Below are 15,623 nucleotides of genomic sequence, written 5' to 3'. Positions count from 1 at the left end.
GGTTGTAAGCACCTAGATTTTACAGTTTTTATAGGCTAGTCATTGTCCATTTTATTATTTTTGTTAAAAAAATCATTTCAATACAAAAACTTAAGTTGTCGAGTTAGTCATCTACAGTGGTTTTATATTAACTCTTTAACATACTATTGTAGGTAGGTCTAAAGAATCTGAAGGTTTTGAACAGTTAGTTATAAATTAGTCATAACTGAATCATATAAAAAGCTTAGTAGATTGGTTTATGGATTGGTGAGATAGAGTTAAGCCCAAGAAGAGGCATCATAACACAAAATAACCGATCTCAACAAAAAAAATCCATAAATTTTGATTTAACCATTGAATTGTGCTCAAATTTTGTATTTAGATTTTATAAGCCCAGTCCAATATGAGATCATCTCACTATAACTACGTGAGGTTAGAAAGGTCAATTAGGCCTACAAGATGATGTTTCAAATATATATATAGTTTAATCCTAGATTTTATATTGGTTTCTCTATTTGATTTAGAATTTTAATTTTAATTTTTATTCCTTGTAAAGGTCATTTATTGACTTATTTAAGGAGTTGTAAATCTCTTAAAGAATCATACTATATTAAAGTGAAATATTTAATAACAAAATACAAATTAGGATTCTAGTTGTTGAGACACTTTTAACATACCTATGTTTTATTTGTGCTTGCTTTTTACATATTATATCGATTGCATCACACACCCTCTCAAGTAAAAATTTTTTAAACTTAAAAACTTGCATATATCAATTAATATCTTATGTTTAATTTTTAATTTAATTAAAATTATGGAGAAGGTGAGACTGAACGCATTGTTTTTTAGACATTAAAATTTAATATCATATTAAAAAACTATTTTAATTTAAAATCTAAGTTATTGTGTGATGTTATTAAATCACTTTTACTTCTAGATAGTTTTGCACACAACAACACAAATATCCATGACAATATTACACATTCTTTTTACCATAAAAGATAAAACTACAAATATACATACGGGCATGTAAAACGTAAAGGACAATTTGTTGGAAAAAACATTTGTAATAAAACATAAAAAAATAAAAAACAAAACCTGAGGCGTGCAAACACAGTTCTTATGAATATTTCTCCAAGGAAGGTTATCCCTCATGATCCAAGAGGTCCTTCCTCAAAATGAGGGAAGTAGAAACAACAAGTTAAAAAAGAAAAGGAAGTAAAGAACCCAGCAAGGTTTAAGAAGATGAATATTTTGTTGTTGATTGTTTTTTGATTCCAATTTTCCAAGGATGTAGGGTATATATATAGGGTGATGGTATGAAACAACTATTAAGAAAATTAAATGGAGAAAATAGTATTTTTTTCAATATATAATATGAAATCTTTTTATTTTAAATATTTTAAATTAAAAAAAATAATATATTTCCAAAAATTTTTAAATAATCTCTTAAACTTTATTATTATAATTTGTAATATGAAAATCTATTTTCTGTTACAATTGATTGAGTCATTTTTCTTTTTATTATGCTTAACTTTCATTCTTATACGTGTCATGAAAATTATGGTGTAGTTGTACTTTCATTTTGGGTATTAATGAAATTCCAATTAAAAAATAAAATATGACTTAGATGGGATGATATACACCCCATCTAAGTATATGGTGTAGTTGTGCTTTTGCACAAACACTAACTATTTTGGACATCCTTTTGTAACATATAATTAGATCTAGCATGATAAAAACCGCAAGCATAAGTACGCCCATATATTTCATCAAAAAAGGAACGTACATGTGGATGATATACACCCAGTTTATTTAAATTAGGAGGCCATTTATGACATAATTTATTCTAGTACAGTAGGGCATCCTTTTTTATCATACAACTCAAAAGACTCACAAGACTCACGATCGAGGACATTCATATCATCTCATCACTCACAAGCAAGTCGTGGCGTCGGAATTGAATTAATGAACTTGGTGGCAGCAAGGAAGGCGTTGTAGGAGGCTAAATAGCTAACTCCAGAGTCTGAACTTGTTTCACCAGCTACATTTGAAACACCTTGGAACACCACGAAGAGCTTTTCATTTGACAGAGATGTCTGCAAATTGGGACACAAACAAATTCGTTAACCAAATTAATCATGCGTAGCTTCCTAGCTAAAAGGCATCTCAAGAAGAAGAAACACAAACTTTTGAGCTCATAGAAGGTTTTTTTACTAACCAAAGCTACAGAAGCACTTGCTGTATCGGCAATTTTTGCATCAAAATTATCGTTAAGGAAGTCTCCGTATGCTTTATTTCGAACGTAAAAATCAGAAGTAGAACTCTTCGATCCAAAGACAACTTTGGGTTTTCCGGGCAGGCATTTATCTGAATAGCATTTTCTTAACTTCATATCCTGCAATGAATAATCAATTATTATTGTAGTTAATCCACTTGAAAATTCAAAGATACATATATCCCTCAATATTCATGGTCTCAATAAAATCATTATAGGCTTAGCGATAGTTTTAATGGTAATGAAGAAGAAACATGCAGCTAATTCAGCTGAATATTCTGAGATTGACAAACCTTGAGCGCTTTAGTGGCAGCATCATACCAGGATGTGGTGATGGGAAGCCAGAAAACTTCCTTGGGTGCTTCACTTGGAGAGAACATGTTAATTTTCTCATACTCTACAGTCCCCAACAAGTTCTCTCCATTCTCTGGATAATTGAAATCTCCAAATACCAGTTTACCTTTCTCCGATCCGAATTTCTGCATGATATAGAGTTGATTACGTAGTAGTAATTAGTCCCAGCACCACTGCGGATATACAATGTAATAACTTTTTTTATTTTTATAGATTATTCTTGTTATTTGTCAAGATTATAATCTATCATTGTTATTTCTTATTAGCTATATATTATACTACATCACTGTCACTATGTCAGATATGATGTACGTCTTTAAAAAAAATTAAAAAAATCAACTTTTAAAACAAAAATAGAAAATGAAAACCATAAATAATAGCAAAGGCCCTACGCACCTTCCAGTTCCAAACTCCTGTGAAGGCAACAGCCTGCGGCACAGAAACATCACCTGGAACCATTGTTTTCTTATCCAAGCTTCCAGCATTCCCAAAATAGATGACTCCGTGAATGCTGAATCTAGCTAAAAGGATTTGCAAAGTTGTTGCCATATTTACCTGTCATAAAAAAATATTTAAAACACGAAAGATGCAAGTTTCTTTCGTTAAAAATAAACAAAGGTAGAGTTAGTCTTACTGAAGGACTCCCTGTCTTGACATATACAATAGAAGAACCGTTTAGTGTCCCGCTATGGAACCTTCTGCCCGCAATGTCAACAGAAGAGTCTTCACTGTCAGGGCTATAGAGTCCAGAGTCTTGCAGAGCCCTTTCGTTGACATCAGAGGTAAAAACAAGCCCTAAGCGAAGGTGTGCGATTTTGCAGTTGCTTCTCTCGATTTCAGCAATGGGGTCTATCAAACTCGCTTGCATGGACTGCTGTGGCATAACCAGCAGCAGCCCAAGCAACAGCAGTGCTGCCAAATTGACTGTAGACATTCTATGCAGCTCAAGTGTTAAGTAAAGTGACAATACTTTAGATAAATGCAACTGCTTTGTGGAATGAAGGTATTTGGGTGCTCCTCATGTGCCTTTATATAGAAATCGACCATAGCTTCTTTTTTAACGCAATTACATAAAGGCCCTGTATTGTTATAATTGACGTTTAATATCTCGATGCCTCTCTCGTAGCCTTTTATATATATATAATTTTTTAATATTATTAATGTGGATGTCTGGACCAGCTTACTTGTATCTTGATTAATCTCACGAATTCTAAAGTTAATGACCATATAAATCTCCAGTAGCCCTGAGATTTGTAGGACTTGAACTGGTGACTTCTACGGAGCAAACCTAAAATCTGACCAATTAAGCTTTATTCTTTGGAGTTGATAAATTAAATTTTTTTTTTGATAAATTATTAGTATATGTTGTTGTACTCTATTAAAACTTTTTTGAAAAAAAGTTGCTAAATTTCAAGATGTTAATTTCAAGAAGATTAATGCAATTTTTTAGTTAAATTAGTTCGAGTAGAAAAGAATTTATTAAAAGATCCTAGAACCCAAATTAGTTTACAATATCACAAACGGATTGAAAGTAAGAATGAGTAGTGTTAATGAACATTTTTCATATTTAATAAAAATAAAAAACAATAAAAAATTTAAAAACTGCTCACCAAAACTTAATTTTGTTTATGAAACACAAATTCAATTATTAAATTTAATATGACATTAAAATCTTATTCTTTAATTAAATTAAAGATTTAGTATAAAATAATTATAAATTTATACAAGTTTGAAGTTTTATTTTCTCTTGCTTGTTTGGCTTATAATAAAAGAGAAAAAAGGGCCGTGGTTCGAAAGAAATTTTTTTTGAAAACTGCAGTAAAAAATAGTTTCTTTTTGAGCTTTAACCTTTTGGAGATTTTTTCATATCCTGAGAGCTCAAAAATAACTTGTCATCACAATTAATTAAGAAAAAAACAAAACCGTGACTGGGCCCAAAATAATTTTGCATCGTTGGTACATCTACGAAGTATTTGGATATGAACAGTCATACACACATTTTCCATAATTTCTCGAAATAAAATTTAAAAAAAAAACATAAAAAACAAAATAAAAAAAGACAGCACAACACTTAAACAAAAAAAAAAAAATTAGATTCAAATCATGAGGGGTGTAGTTCAACTAGTTAGGTTCTATGTTTGTATTTTAAAAATCATCAATTCGAGTCTTACAAAATTTATGGCTACTGGAGACGTACATGATTGTTAATTTCAGGACCCATGAAATTAGTTGAAGTACGCACAAACTAACCTGGATATCTACGTTAATAAAAAAAAATAGATCTATCATTATTTAAGCTAAAAGTAAGAAATATCCTTTAAATTGCCTCATATAAGCCATGCCATGTTCTAAATTAATACTATTTAGCATTATATATTATTTTTAAATAAAATCTATAAGTGATAAATTATAGTTTTAGAATATATAAGTATATTTAAGATGAATGATAATGCAAAATTAAAATTAAGAAGAGGGTCTCTAGCCTAATTTAAAAATATTAACATAGACTAGAAGACGTTTTCTTTTTGATAATTTACTGAACAATTAATAAATTAAGACAAGAAGTATATATTTTATTAATTTTTATTATGATTTATATTTGAAAGTATTTAATTTATCTTAGACTAAAAGACCATCATATCTAATAAAAAAGTATTTGATCAAGGGTTGTCAAAGAGAGAGAGAAGAAGAAGGTGAGGGAAAAAAGGGTTTGCCGCTGGTGAAAACCAATAGCGAGGAAGGGTTGGTAAAGAGGAAAAAAAGAGAGATAAATTCATCCAAGTCAAATTTTAAATGGAAGTTTCTGCAACTAGTTAATGTTCTCGATTACTGAAGATTTATACATATAATTTTAAAATTTATAAAATTAATTAAGATACATGTAAATTAATCCGGATTTAAAAAAAAAAATTGCTACAACTAGTTAATATTCTCATAATTGCCAATACAATAAGTTTTTTTTTTTTAAAAAAAAATAGTGCTTTTATAATATGTACTTTATAATTTTTTTTTAAATAATCATTTGAAACTAATGGATTATTTATTACTTTATTTATTACTATATATATATATATATATGTCTATCTTAAATCCAATATTAAATAGGATTAAATTCCCCTCAAGTAAATGCTAACATAATATTTCATTTTAGTTAAATCCTAACCCTTAGATTGTTAATTGATGGCCAGGAACATTTCATATAATTATACTAATCGTAAAAAATAAAATCAAATTCCTAATTTGATCACATTTTATTTATGGTAGATGAAAAACTTTACCTTTATACCAAAGCTCATTTTATAAATGTCAAGAACAATTTCTAAATCGATCCAAAAGTATCATAATAACTCTAGTTTTGAACAAAAATAGGATTTATCATATAACATATTTCTGTGAATGGAAAAGTATTCTTTTGTTATTTATCAGATCCATTAAATTAAAAAGCATAAAACGAAAACGAAAACTTAGCTTGCTGTAAATAGCATAAAATTTTATCGAAATTTATTTTTCAATAAAAGCTCTTTACAATGAAATATTAATATGGTTCAAACAAATTATGAGTGAATAAGAAATTGTTTTTAAAAAATTCTTATTTGACATGTTTGAAAAACCTAAAACCTTTTATCCCATATAAAAAAAAAAACAAAAGATTTTCTTTTAGTTTATATAGTAAAAAGATGAAAAATTAAAATTAAACCCCAAGAGCACCAAATTTTGTAGAGAAAAGAGAGTTTAAGTAAAGTGATCTTTGAATTTAAACTACAAGTGTGCGCTAAGGCCAGAGCTAGACTTGACTTGGGTTTGTATATACTGTAAAATAATTTTTTGAATCATAAATAATTATATTTTGCAAGTTTATTTTTTGGACTGAGTTTGGGTTTATAATTTTATGGCTTATAAAGATTTTGTTTTTTTCAGCCATTAGTTTTTCTAATTCATGAATAAAAATTCTGAACAATTTCTTCAACATAAGCAATTTTTATTCAAATAAAATGTTAGATTTAAAGCCAAAATTTTCATATTTAATTCTAGTTTATAACGTGTAATTAAGGCTGATAACGAAAGGAATTGATTATGGTAATTACTGAAATTAATGTTTTTCATTTTTTGTTCCAAAATCCTTTATAAAAAGGGTTTTAAGAAATAGGGTTTCTAGATAGTTTTTTGACAGACTTTTAAACTTTCTTCACCTTAGTTTTTTCAAGCTTATTCTCTTATGTTTTAAGCTAGTTTTTTTTCTTAATGTTTCTCCTACTCTAGACTTAAGCTTAGTTTTTGTAAAGAGATATTTGAGTAAAATTTTATTGAGTTCGTGGATCTAATTTAGAAGTACAACTAAATAAAACGGTATTGTTGAAACTCTATGAAGCTTTTTAAAGTCAGTTCATTTACACCAAGAGAGGAGAAATAAAACCTTGAAATAAATGATTGATTCTCGACAACAAAATACTCAACTTAATTAATTTCTAATAGTTTCAGGAAGTGCCTACATTGTTTTTTTTTTTTTGTTGAAGTATAAAATTCAATATATTCATGGTCCTGACGCTACAATTTTGTTTCAATCTCTTATACAAGTTTCAATAAATATTTAGAATTCATGGTAGAATTTTATTTTAATCTCAAGTTTACCTTGAAAAAATTGCATGCATATAAACTAAACTTTTATGATCACTAGTCTAATATTTGAAAAACAATATTAAAGTTTTATTCTCTTATAGTTTATACTTTTACTTATATGCAAACCAATTTATTTTTCAAGAGCTTGTTAAAAACATTTATTTAAGTTATAAATTAAACTTTTATCTAGTTTGGTATAAGTTCATGCATGTCAAAAGGCCACAATATTGAATTATAACTATTAAAAACGTGATTAATATAATTTTGCATAGTTATAAATCTTTTGTTTGTTAATTTGTTTAGCATTTTATAGTTGTCAAACAATTTTTTTTTTATTTTTTTCATACCTGCTTTTGAGAAGCCAAATTTTTTATTTATATTTTTTTTTTGCTATTGTCCAAATAGAAAATAATCATAACTTTATATCAAGATGTGGTCGTCTCAATTAATGTTGCTTTGGCAAGCACTATTTTAATAAGGAGGATTCTACAATCAACGTCTTGCATGGTGAGAAATATGAAAAGTTCAAAAGGTGGTAGCAAAAGATGATGTTCTATCTGACCATCTTGAATTTAGCAAAGTTCTTGACTAAATAAACATCAAAGCTATTAGATAATGAATATGATCCTACTATTGTGGTAAATGTTGATGCTTGGAATCATAACCATTTTGTATGCAAAAATTATATCTTGAATGGACTGGATAATGCATTATATAATGTGTATATTTAAAGTATTATGGAAAGGTTTGGATAAAAAGTATAAGGTTTGTGATGTTGTTATGGAAATATTCATAGTCAAAAAATCTTTTGAATTTTAAGATAGTTTATTAAATGACCATTATAAACAAAGTTCAAAAGTTTCAAATCATCTTCCATGATATTCCTTTTGAAGGTATGGTTGTAAATGAGTCTTTCCAAGTAGTTGTAATTATTAAAAAGTTGTCAAATATTAGAAAGACTTCAAGAATAACATTAAGCATAAGCTGAAGAAAATAAGAGTTGAAGACTTTATCTTGATGTTAAGGATAGAAGAGGAAAATATGTGGCCCAAAAGATAAGTCAACTCTTATGGTATGACCCCTAAAGCAAACATTGTAGAACAAGTGGTAAAGTCCCAAAAAAAAATCAAAAGAAAAATCTTGTTGTAAAGAGAAAATAAATTGCCAAGAAGTTCAATGGTAAATGCTTCATCTACAACAAGACTGGATATTTGGCTAAGGATTGCAAAAATAAAGCTCAACAAGGAAACCCTAAAAAAGGGAAGGACTCCCCAAGCCAATATCATCGATGTTGATCACCTCACTAATGAAGTTTTGAAAATGATTTTTTTTTTTTTTTGCTTTCGATGTCAACCAAATCAACAATTTCAAGTGGTGATGGGTTTATATTTGTGTAACAAAACATTTATGCACCAAGAATATAATGTTTTTTACTTACAAATAAGTGGATGGTGAACACTTGAACATGAACAATTTATCAATTCCCAATGTACTAGGTAGAGAACTATGTGAATATTATTGTCTTGATTTATATAAAAGTTGAATAATTCAAGACATTGTGTTCACTATTTAAACAACTATATTAGATAGTAGTTTACTAAGAAAGATTCATAGCCAAAATCTACCTATCATATCTAATGATCCCCAAAATTAGTATCTCTTATGAATCTTTGATTCTTTTATATTTGTCGGATAATTTCTATTCATGTGGAGAATTGTTGAAAAATATTTTTGAAACCATGGTTAATTGGCACATTTGAGGCCAAATTAAAAACGAAGTCTACTAACTTTTAGAGTTAAGACTTTATTGAAGTTTATTATCCAACAAAAGCTCTTTAACATATTATATAAACATTATTAAAATAAATAGTGGGTGACTAAAAATTAATCTCAAAGAGCCCTTTTATTTGCATGTTTTGGGGAACCTAAAACCCTTTATCAAACATAGAAAAGAAGCAAGATTTTCTTGTAATTTATATAGTAGGAAGATGAAGAGTTAAAATTAGTTCTAAATGGCATAAAATCTTTTAGAAAATAGGAGCTTTAGAAAAGAGGAGCTAAGCAAAGTGGGTTTTGAGCTTAAGTCACACAAGCATGCTCTCTCGAATCGGCTTGCACTCGAGCCTCAGGCTAGGCTTACGTTTGGGTTTATGTAGAATCTTTTTTTTACTTCAAAGAATTATTTTTTGCCAATCTATTTTTTGCTTAGGTTTGAGTTTGTATTTATTTGGCTTATAAACAATTATTTTTTGCCAACCCATTCGTTTTTCTAGCCTATGAACAATTTCTTTGAACTAAACAGTTTCTTCCTCCTAAATAATTTTTATTCAAACCAAATATTTATTTTAAAGCAAAAACAATTCAGGTTTAATTCTAGTTTATGGCAAGTGATTAAGTCTGATAATGATGAAAATTAATTCTGGTAATTAACAAAACTAATTCTTTATCAATTTTGGTTCCAAAGTCTTCTATAAAAAGAAAATAAAAAAAGAGTATTTATGGACAAACTTTTTATAGATTTTGTAGACTCTTTTTCACCTTTTTTTTCCATCTTATTGTCTTTTGTTTTAAGCTCAAATTTGTTTTAATTTTCCACCTAATTTTAAAACTTAAGTTTTGTCTTTATAAAGAGATATTTCAGTAAAATTTCTTTAAGTTCATGGATTTTGTTAAGAAATGAAACTAAACAAGATTTATTGAAATCCTAAAAAACTTATTGAGATTAGTCCATTTGCACTAAGAAATGAGAAATACATCCTCGAGAACAAATAATTGATTATTGATAACAAAATATTTAGCTTAATCAATTTCTAATTGCTTCAACAAGTGTATATATATATATTTTGTTTAAATACAAAATTCAATATATATTTACTATGCATACTAGGATTTTATTTTAATATCTTATGCAAGTTTCATTATATATTTAGTATGCATGCTAGCATTTTATTTTAATTGCAAGTTTACCTTGATTATATAAATTTCATGCATATAGATTAAACTTTTATGATCATTAGTCTAATCTTTGGAAAAAAAACACATAAAGCGTACATAAAATCACATAGGATAACAACTTTTTTAAAAGAGAGAGAGAGATGTAATTTTGCTATTTTTTATATATTAAAGAAGTAAATTAAATAAGGTCAAAGAAAATCATCTAATAAAATCAATATCTTTTCGTTTTAGTTTGAAAATAAGCTAATAAAGACTTGTGTAGCAAAAGTTGAAGGGACCTCAAACCATATAAAATAAAATCATTTTTTAGAGATATTTATGGTGCACATATATCAATTTGGCCATTTATTTAATAAATATGAGTAAAAGTCAATAATGTTGGTCATGTAAGATTATTGTGTTATATATGAAATTGTTTTTGAAAGAAAAAATATGTCACATATAAGATTGAAGTTGAAACAATCTATTAATTCATTGAAGAAAGAAATATTAACAAAACAGGGTTTTAGACATTTTTTAGTTTTTTCATTAGTTGTCATCTTTAGAAGTGGCATTTTTTTTTGATGTTGTTTTTTAATAATCCCAAATCTATGTTTCTGGAATTAAGAGCTAGAGCTGGTCTTTACTAAATTAGAGAACACCTAGCCTGTCTTCGAAATTAACAATTTATAGATAGCCTCGCATCACTCTTTGGGGTTTGGATAAGCCAACATCGTGCATCCTCTTATAAGCTAGTGAAAAATTAGATGTGCGAATCTCTATGCTCAAGAAAAATTATGTGGGATTCTAGTGAAAATCACTTCTAAGCAACAGCCTATGGATGTGATAATTAGATGTCACAATATCTTTCATTATTTTCATATTCGTCCAAGAAAACCTCTCTCTCTCTCTCTCTCTCTCTCTCTCTCTCTCTCTCTATATATATATATATATATATATATATATATATATATATATATATATATATATATATAAAGTGCATCATTCCGAAAGCAATTTGCGTGTGTGTGTGTGTGTGTGTGTTTACATGAGAGAATATGTGCTTATAGTGCTCTTTCTTTATAAAGATTATCAAGGACAAAAGGCCGAGTATTTTTTATCTAATTTTTTGTTTTGTAATATCTAATTTATCTAGTTTTTCATATTTTATGGGTCTAAGAGATAATGAATATTTTTCCTTACTCATATGGAGTTTTCTTTGAAGACTCATTTAATTAATTAATCTTGATAAATTGGAGCTAATCACTTGACAAAAGGAAAGAAGGGTTTTCAAGGTAGAAGAGCTATTTTTTGTGACATGGGTCACTATATTTTCATTATTTTCTATATTATTATTTTTTATGGTATTGCTTTCTTGATTGTCAAGGTTTTTTTTAGGTTTTGATGAGTTTTAAAAGAGTTCAACACTTAGTCCAATAAAACTTACATTATTTTGATATAGCAGCTAACTTGCTAGTTATTTTTGTTTTTATGCTCAAATTAGACCTAGAAGCTATTGTTTCATAATTTTATTTATTCTTTTTATTGTTTTTTTTTCTATTTAGATTAGAACATTCAATTTAATTAGAATTGTATTAATTAGAATATTTTTCTTGTATTTAAACAATCTTGTAGGCTATTTTTTTAGAAATGAATTGATGAAATAAAGACTTTTCAAAAACCTTCCAAGATTTTTAAAGTTTTCTCTATAGTTAAGGATTCTAACCTTAAGGCTTAAGAATCTCAATTTGTTTTTCTATAGTTAAAGGATATAAAACTTCAGGAATTAAGAAATTATAACAATGCTATACACATTGTGTTAATTGGTATTAAAATACACTGACATGTTTGATAGATAAAAGTATCGGTAACAAGTTTTTATTTCACTACGCAGAATTAAACATCTGCTGTTTAAATATTTGCATACTTGCTTGTAAAAGATTAGTTTTGATTTTTGCATTTAATTAGCATTAGCAAATCAACTAACTTTAATTTTAGTATACTCTTTCTTAGTTTATTTGTTGGAATATGTTTAAATTTATTTCTTTTAACATAAACATCTTTATGTTTATATTTTTTGACGCGTATTTATATTTTAGAAAACTCAATAATTTTAAGGTGAATTAGAGAAGTTTTTGGTGGTTTTTCTAAGAGAAGAAAGGTGTTGGCTGTGAAGGGAAAAAACGAAAGATTCAAGTTAAATTTAAGGTAATATAATTATGAATCACAACAAACTCAAACTATATTATTTCATAATTTCTTTTTCAAACTGTTATATCCTACCAAAAAAATTTAATTCACTAAGCTAATATTTTTTTTAAAAAATCCCAGGAATCGCTATTTTTTTTTTTTGTCGGCCACCCTTGAATTTGTCTGTCAGGAAATTAGGGATATATATTGTCGGAGATCATTCAGGCAATAATCCCTGACAAAGACTCCGAAGCATTTTAGAACCGCGAAAAGAAGAAACGAAAAAAAGAGAGAGTAAATCTAGGATATGATCATGGGACGTCTAGTCATGCATTGCGACAGCAACTCCTCGAAATTGACTCCTTATCCGTTTCCCATCACAAGTGCGCACTCACGTTTTACAAATGGTTGCTAGGGAGCCCAAAGATCAAAAGACTCTGCCAAAGCTCATTGTATATGACTACTTATTTTAAAACAATGATTTTGAACTTCTAAAACAACGTATCCAGAAAAAAAAAAGTGATTTCTTAGTATGATTCTGCATGGAAAACTAAGTTTTGTACTAAAAAATGATCCCCAAATCAGTTTAAAATATCAAATAAAAAAACCTGAATTACGACTGGACGTTTCTTCAAATATCAAGTAATAAACCTGCATGTTTTCAGCTTATATCAACTGAAAAGAACTAAGATATCTTTTATTATTATTATTATTATTGTATGAATAAAGCCTAAGATATCATCGACGACGAGTTTTCTCTCTTTATCGTACGTGGGCACCCATGAAAATAATGTCTTCAACCATATTCACTCTCAACAAGTAAATATAAACATAACATTATCCCTCCAGCTCTCTTCTCACCATCCATAGGCCGCTCACGAGATTCCATTTCTATCCATTACAGTAATCGAAACTTATGCTCCATGTGGTTGGAATGTCATCAATATTTTTACTTGGAAGCGGATAGAAGGAGACATTAATTCAAAACAAGCTGCCAAAACCCAGAGGCCCCTCAGCATTTGTTCCCATAACCTTTTCTCCACGTATTTATTGACCCTTTGATACCGACAAACATGAAAATAGAGATTTCCAGATGAGCATGAACTATTTGAGACAACGAAATGGATGCCTGCTTTACATATATAGCATTGCCAGTCCATAGAAAACTGAAAACGAAATGGTCTTTCTAAATCATATTTTATAAATGTACCTTTATTAAACACTCTTTTTAGGATTTTATCAACATATAAGTGTTTATTTTTTAATTCACATAAACTAATTTTATTTTGTTCTAATAAGATATGTTTTTTCATTAATGATTTTAAAGCTGAAAAGAATATCTTATTTCCAGGTAATCTTTTTATAAATACTAAACAACCCTATATTAATTTTAAATTTACAGTTTCCAGTGCGTATATATGTGTCGAGAAACCAACTATAGAAATGAGTCCTCTTGCTTCTCTCAAATTATAAGCTATAGCTAAATTAAGTTTTTATTTTGTTTTTTTTTTATTAACGTGGCTGTCTGGGTCAGCTTGCGTGTACCTCGACTAATCTTATGGGTCCTGAAGTTAACGACCATGTAGCCTTCAATAATGACTATAAGGTTTGTGAGACTTGAACTAGTGACCTCTAGAGAGCAAATCTTAATTATAATTAAGTTTGCTTAGTTAATATGCTTGTTAAGATGTTTTTTATTTGTTATTATATGATAATCAAATACGATATCATTACAAATTTAGAAAAAAAAATTTGTGTATCTAGAATGTTATCGGTATTTTTTCTATTTTAAAATAACATTATTAGTATATGAATTAGATAGTTAGACGTGTAATAATTGTTAAAATAATTAAGATTAAACACAAAAAGGAGGCTAGAATTCTGAATAATATGTATATTATGAGTGCTTAGACTTAACCTAAATACAAATAAAGTATATATAGGTTAAACTGAAAGTACTATTCTACCCTTAATAAATAAGACTACATAAATATTATTTAACATCTCCCCTCAAACTCACGATGCGGCAGCTACAAGCATCGAGAGTTTGCCAACCAGAAAACGAAAACGAGAGATGGAATGCGCCTTGGTAAAGAAATCTGCAATCTGCAAGGAAGAAGGAACAAAAGGCAAAGCAATGGTGCCATGCTTGAGATGATGACGAGTAAGATGACAATCGATCTCAATGTGCTTAGTTCGCTCATGAAAAACCGAGTTGTGAGCAATCTAAATAGAACTTTGGTTGTCACAATACATAGGAGTAGGATGAGAAAAGGAAACTCCCATATCAGCAAGTAACCAACGTAACCAAACAATCTCTTTGGTAGTAGATGCCATGGCACGATATTCTGCTTCGGTGGATGATTGAGAAACAATAGATTGTTTCTTGCTTTTCCAAGAAATAAGAGAATCACCTAAAAAGATACAGAACCCGGTAACAGACTTGCGATCTGTGGGATCACTACCATGATCAGTATCAGAGTATGCACGCAACTCCAAGGAAGAGGTAGATGAAAGTAAAAGACTCTGAAAAACTGTACCCCGAAGATATCTCAAAATACAAAGAACAGCTGCCTAGTGAACAATAGTAGGAGAAGCAACAAACTGACTAACAACATGAATAACATATGCAATATCTAGACGAGTAATGGTGAGATATACCAAACTCCCAACAATGGTACGGTATAAAGTAGGATCTATTAAAGGTAAACCATTAGAAGAAGAGTACCTTGCGTTAACCTCAATAAGAGTATCTATAGTCTTGTTATCAGTAAGTCTAGCTCGCTCAAGAATATCTGCAGCATATTTCGACTGAGAAGAAAGGTAACCTCTAAGTGAGTATGCTACCTCAATACCCAGGAAATATCGAAGATAACCCAAATCCTTCATTTCAAATCGTCTAGCCAACTCTGTCTTCAAAACTGAAATACCATCAATGTCATCACCAGTAATAATCATGTCATCAACATATATAGACAGAATGATACGACCTGCATCAGTGCACTTAATAAAAAGAGCAGAATCATGACTGCTATAAACAAAGCCAAGAGATGAGATCACAATAGAGAATTTCTCAAACCAAGCACGGGATGCTTGTTTGAGACCATATAATGTTTTCTTAAGCTTACAGACATATCCAGAATCATGTGAAATACCAGGAGGGGGTGCCATATAAAATTCTTCTTGAAGATCTTTATTGAAGAAGGCATTTTTAACATCAAGCTGAGAAATATGCCACTAACGAATCGAAGCTACGACAATAAGAGTACGA

At 28.8% G+C, this 15,623-nt stretch overlaps 2 protein-coding genes across 2 annotated transcripts in view; both read right to left on the bottom strand.

The window, feature by feature from the left end:
- Positions 1-1,715: 1,715 nt before the first annotated feature.
- LOC18104338 (bark storage protein A) lies at positions 1,716-3,620 on the bottom strand. Its single transcript, XM_006376099.3, has 5 exons — positions 3,246-3,620; positions 3,008-3,166; positions 2,551-2,736; positions 2,201-2,377; positions 1,716-2,078 (listed from the first exon to the last, which is right to left on the bottom strand). Exons 1-5 carry the CDS (start codon positions 3,543-3,545, stop codon positions 1,911-1,913), a joined length of 990 nt encoding a protein of 329 aa, XP_006376161.1. The 5' UTR covers positions 3,546-3,620; the 3' UTR covers positions 1,716-1,910.
- Positions 1,716-15,623, bottom strand: part of LOC18104339 (bark storage protein A) — a 29,487-nt gene continuing 15,579 nt past the window's right edge. The window contains exon 6 of the mRNA XM_052446598.1: positions 1,716-1,876. The gene's annotated coding sequence lies outside the window, so the exon portion shown is untranslated. The remainder of the gene's footprint in view (positions 1,877-15,623) is intronic.

Source organism: Populus trichocarpa, chromosome 13 (genome assembly GCF_000002775.5).
Source record: "Populus trichocarpa isolate Nisqually-1 chromosome 13, P.trichocarpa_v4.1, whole genome shotgun sequence".
Taxonomy (NCBI): Eukaryota; Viridiplantae; Streptophyta; class Magnoliopsida; order Malpighiales; family Salicaceae; genus Populus; species Populus trichocarpa.
The sequence above is the reverse complement of the archived record's forward strand: the minus strand, read 5'-3'. Positions and strand labels throughout refer to the sequence as shown.